At 41.3% G+C, this 5,876-nt stretch overlaps 1 protein-coding gene across 1 annotated transcript in view; it reads left to right on the top strand.

Moving 5' to 3' along the window:
* SYNE1 (spectrin repeat containing nuclear envelope protein 1) overlaps positions 1-5,876 on the top strand; it is a 522,133-nt gene that overhangs the window by 428,201 nt on the left and 88,056 nt on the right. The window contains 3 exon segments of the mRNA XM_025205597.1: positions 1-66; positions 1,666-1,842; positions 4,650-4,805. The exon segment at positions 1-66 is cut by the window's left edge and continues 30 nt beyond it. Of these exon segments, the coding sequence (XP_025061382.1) occupies positions 1-66; positions 1,666-1,842; positions 4,650-4,805 (399 nt within the window).

The raw sequence follows: 5,876 nt of genomic DNA on the forward strand, positions 1-5,876 counted from the left end.
GATGAGGATAATATAAAAAATGTTGTAGGACAGAGAACCATTAAGGATTATCTACAAAAATATAAGGTATTTAAATTGGGATAGTTGACAAATAAATTGGGTATCAGAATTCTATTAGTAATTAAACTATTACTAGTTCAATCAGGAATAATTTCTTATAAAGTGGAATATTTCTAGACTCAGTAATAACTTACACACCATAAACCTATTTTAATTCAGTCCACTATTAGATGATTTTCCATACCTATTAAATGTTAATTTATTTTTCAGATACAAATAAGGTGATGCACAAGTGTTTAAATGATATGATGGCTGGCTTTCATTCAGAATGGCAAATTGGAATTTCAGGTGTTCCATGTTGATTTATGAATTCTTTTCATAAAATGGTGCCCTCTTTAGAGATATAGGGTATCTATACACGTCTGACTCCTGCTCCGACACATGCCAATTAGCACGCGTTGTAGCAGACTTGATTAATCGAGACTGCTGGAACATGCTAATTAGCATGCTCCAGCAGCCTTAGTGTCATATGTATTCAGTGTCCCCGTGCTTAAAAATGGCAGCAGGGGCACTTTAACTAAAGTTCATCGAACAGGCTTTAGGTAGAGTGCCCCCACCGCTATTTTGAAGTGTGGGATGCTGAATACATGAGACATTGCAGGTGCTTTAATTAGAGCAGCTCTTAAGAGTCTCTTGGGAGCTGCTCTAATTAAAGCACCTGCCCCCCCAGTGTGGAGCACCTATAAAGACAGCCATAGTGCATTCTTGAAAAGCTGTTGTTTTACAGTACAAAATTAAAATGTATTTTAAGACAAAGAGGAGATGCAATATGAGGGGATTTTTTAAAAATTTAGAATCAGTTATGTTGAGTTTCTTAACAGAGTTCCAAATTGATGCTTTTATAAATAAATATGCATCTTGGGATTCTGGTTCAGTGTCAGATATTTTTTCTATAGAAAAACAATAGTAACAAGAGGAAAAATATTCACCCAAGAAGTTAGTGTATATAACTCAAAAGACTGAGGGGTATGTGTGTAACTCTCTTTGATACACACTTATAAAGAATCAATAGAGACTTGACAGAATATTTTACTAGTTTGTTAATGTTGTATCAAAGAACAGCAATACTAGTTTGCTGTTCTACTTTTCTGCTACAGTAGAAAACCTTTAGATAGGAAGAAAATAAATAAGTGGTGTCTAAGATCAAGTAAAACCTGATGAGACTTCAGAACTATGATTACCAAGACAAGTGATAACCAATTCACTGTTTTGTTTTGGGCGGTTTTTTGCTCTCAAGGTTAAAAATGCGCATTTATCCATCCAGGAAGAGCACACACCAACTGCTGAAACTTCCTTAGCCTGACGAAGGGTTTTTGAACCTGAAAGCTTGCTTAATAACTATTCTCCAACTATTTGGGTTGGTCTAATAAAAGATATCAGGTTCACCCAAGGAACCTTGTCTGCCATTTATCCATAACATTTTTGTTTAATGCAGTGTCCCTTGTAGATAGGAAATAGTGAAGCTATTTTTTTTTAATTGCTAAAATCTGAATAATATTTCTACTACATTTGAATATAGTTGTAGTAAACTACACTGTATATCTATATATCTCTGCACAGGTGAGTGAAAAATGACAATAGTCTTCTTCCCTCTCTTTTTGTAAGGGTTTTAAGATTGATTTAAATTGCAAGCAGTTGACAGTAGACTTTGTGAACCAGTCAGTGCTGCAGATTAGCACCCAGGACGTGGAGAGTAAACGCAGTGACAAGACAGATTTTGCAGAACAGCTTGGAGCTATGAACAGACGCTGGCAGATCCTGCAAGGCTTGATAACAGAAAAAGTAAGGAAGATCTTGTGGCTCAATACAACTTCAACCCATTCATAAACAAATATGCAAGAAGTATTGTAGCTTGTCCTGAGTAGTGCAAACTCCTCCTCTGGTAAAACCAAATGTCTTGTCAGTAGTATTCCTTCGTGTCTCCTTGGAGGCATGTAACTATCTTTCTAGTAATACCTACAGTTTATTTTTAGCACATTTTCTCATTATTTCAAACACTTCTGTGATCTCTATAATTATGAGGTTCATTCTGAAAGAAAGTGTAAGTGTAATTAACGCTTTCTATTTCTGCAGTGTGGAAGTTTAAAGCGTCACTTAAATTTGTCCTCAACCAGTTTTTTCCTTGCTTATAAATTTTGTTAACCATATTTTTGTTCTTTATGTTTTGGAATAGCATCTAGTGGCCCTATTAAAGATCAGGACCCACTTTTCTGAGCATTCTACAAACATAAGATAGAAAAACAGTCTCTATCCTAAAGAATCAATTAGTTTATTTTAAAATAAAAGAAAAAACACAAAATGATAAGAACTTATGGATTCCCCTAATTGTAGATGCACAAATTACCTTAAAATAATATTGGATCCCAATTCCACACCTGTTTCATTTTGTTAGTCTTCATGCAAAGAGACATCTGTTCCATGTTAGTGTTTATTTCTGAAGCTGTTAGCTCCCTTAGCTTATTTTAGATTGCCACAATGTTTGGGCACCAATGAGTCAGATCAGTAGCATGGTTCCTGAAAGAAACTGAGTTGTTTCTTTGCCTCTTAGCCTGAATGAACAAAGAATGAATAGACTGAGTTTTATTGCATATTGTATTTTAAGTCTGAATGGATGAAAACATTGAATTCTGAGAAAGCAATTATCAGCATGTTGACTTGACATGCGTCACATCAATGCTTGGGATCTCCTGTTAGGCAGGAGGGCGTGACTCAAAATTACACACACACACACACACGCTACACACATGACACTATGGGTCCACACACACATGCACATACACACAAACATGCACTTTGGTGGTGGCTGTGTTTTAACACTAGGGGGTAGCTGGGGTCACTTGGTGCCCCGGGGTTAATTGGGGGTGAAGGAAAATCTGGGAGACAGAGGAAGTGAAGGAGCAGAGTCGGGGGATCAAGCCAGGGCAGCAGAGAGAACCAAGCCAGTCAAAGAAGCCAGGAGGAACAGCAGAGAGGTGAGGTGAGGGGCGGTGGAGGAAAGAACCAAGAGCTGGGAGGTAAAAGTTGGAAGAGGAGGATGCTGGGAAGTAAGGAGCTGGAAGACGGAGAAGCTGAAGGCTGCAGGGGGAAGAGAGAGAAGCTGGGAGACAGTGAGGGTTGGAGTTGGGTGGTAGAGGGCAGAACTGCGGCTGAAGCTGGGAGGCAGGTCAGGGTTGCAGAGAACGGGGAGGCAGAGGGCAGAAGCAGGGGAAGCTGGGAGATGGCAGGGTTTAAAAGATCAGAGAGCCAGGGGGAGAGAGAGAGAGAGATGAGAAGAAGGTCAGAGGGGCAGAGAGCAGAAACTGGAGCAGGGCCAGGAGATCAGTAAGACAAAACCCAACCTGGAGTTCCAAAATAACAGTTTTATTAAACAGGCAACACACTAGACAGCCCACAAAGTTATTGGTTCACACACACACGCACACTCTCCCACAAACTCTCCCACACATTCACACAATGGTAGCAGGAGAGGAAAGGCTTAATGGAGGGATTGAGGGCAAGGTGTGCAGAGACAGAGCTCAGGTCCCTTGCTTGGGGGAAGAAGATGGGTGATAGCTACCTATCGAGGCTGTGAGTTGATCCTAGATGGCCAGTTGAAGTCTTCTCCAGTGAGGTGTTGTCCAGGTCGCCAGCAGGGCCTCTGGTTGGACAGGTGGTGTGGCATAGTGCTGGTCTGGGTGGAGAGGGCATCCTCAAGGAGGTCACACTCTTCCACCCCTTTTATAGGGGTGGGCTACCTGTGATTCCAATAGGCAGGATATGCCCAGGCAAGGGCCAATCCTGTTCGGATGAGGTCGTGCAGTTCCAGGTGTCCTCATTGTCTGGTGGGATACAATAATGGAGTTTCTGGTTTCTATTCTGTTCTTTGTTTCTATGTTGCTGGTTTCCTGAGGGTCTTTATCTTTCAAATATTGGGTCCTGGGAGTAGCTATGTGGTTTCAGGAAGAGTCAATGCAAGGCAGTGGTCCAGTCATTGAGTTGATGGTCCAGTCATTGAGCAGGAGCTATTTTTAGGCCTGCTACCATTATGTTTCAAGCACCCTTATTCATTCTCATTCACCCAGGAACCAATTTACATAGCGGTAGGTATGAGTCATAGTTGCAACACGGTTACAATAGGGTATGCCTGGGCAGGGGACGCAAAATGGAGACATAACGTTACAAGATAGAGTGTTGACATTACTTTGGTTAACTTACAGGAACAGGCCTAAATCATACAATATTGATATAAAACAGTAAAAATCAAAACAAACATAATAGAAATACATTATAAAATAGTAAAATCAATACAAAAATAACACAACACTATTTACAATATTAAAAAAGGCTTGCCACAATAATGGCATACAAGAACTTAGCTTATCTATGACTACTTATAACTACTTATAAGGGATAGAGGGGGCAGAGAAAGAGTCAGAAGGGTTGGGGAAGGGGGAGGGAATGTATTTTTAAGTAAAAAAAAAAAAAAAAAAAAAAAAAAGGGGGATAACCTGGGGGTTTTGCTACAAGCATTCATTTGCACTGATTTTTAACAAATTAGCTCAGCAATAAAAGTTAACTTGCTTAAGACATGTGCATATATTTTTTTTCAGATCCAGCTGTTGGAAGGTCTGTTGGAATCCTGGATGGAATATGAAAATAATGTTCAGCGGCTGAAAACTTGGTTTGAAACCCAAGAGAGGAAGCTAAAGAAGCAACAGAAAATTGGAGACCAAGCTTCAGTACAGAATACCTTGAAAGACTGCCAGGTAGCCTTCCCCTGAAAACCTTGCATTCTCACCCCTCCAGAGAAAGTTAGGGTCTAGTACACCAGGTGTAAAATTCAGGTCTCTTTTGAAGTCAATAGCAAACTTTATTTGAATTGACTAGGATTAAGATTTCAGTGCCAAAGTGCAGCATGTAAAGAAGAGAAATAATAATATTGTGCCGTGTGTGTCTCGATGTGTAAGCTTATGTAAATATGAGCAGGGACACATCATGGCATGCAGAATTCCTGGGAGTAAAATGGCTACATTCTTGTTTCTGGTAGGTTACATTCCTGGATTTCAGTCTTATGAATATTGTATTTGACTATTAAAGAAGTTTGCTGCCACCTATGCCATCACTTTCCAATATTTCCAACACTCTCCCTTTCTTCAACATGCTAAAGAAAATAGGCTAAAGTACATTTGGCCTTTTTGTGTTGCTTCCCAATGCAAAAAGAACAAATTCAAACATTCCACAAGCTAAATTACAACTAAAGCCAAAATGTGCCACATAAGTAGGGACCTACTAAATCCACAATTTCATGGATTGTGCAAAATCTGGTATTGTCCATGAAATCCAGGCAATGCCCACAGAATCGGTGGGGTGGGGAGGGGAGGGGAAATTATGGAAAAGAAATTGGTGGCTCCTCAGAGAGAGCCAGCAGTCCTCAGTGCACTGTGGCAGCTCAACAGGGCAGGGAAGGGGGTGGTCTACCCACTTGAAGGGCTGCAGGCAAGATGGCTGCTTCCCCTGCTCCTCACTGCTGATTGGCTACAAGAGCTCCCTATCATGTGGCCCCACCCCTTTACACCAAGTCATGGTGAAGGGAAGGGCTGCATGTCAGACAGCCCTTGCAGCCAGTCAGTGGTGAGGGGTGGGGTCAGATGACAGGCAGCCCACACAGCCAGTCAGCAGTAATGGATAGGGCCACTGGAGCCCATTGGCTGATCAGGGGGACCCGTTGCACTCCACCCAGCTAATGGTTGCCCGGGCTCGCGTTCTCCCTGCAAAATCAGGGAGCAGCCCCCATGAATTAGGTGGGTCCCTGCACGTAAGTAACAAGAGCAGGCCAA

Source organism: Alligator sinensis, unplaced genomic scaffold (assembly GCF_000455745.1).
Source record: "Alligator sinensis unplaced genomic scaffold, ASM45574v1 scaffold1177_1, whole genome shotgun sequence".
Lineage (NCBI taxonomy): Eukaryota > Metazoa > Chordata > Crocodylia > Alligatoridae > Alligator > Alligator sinensis.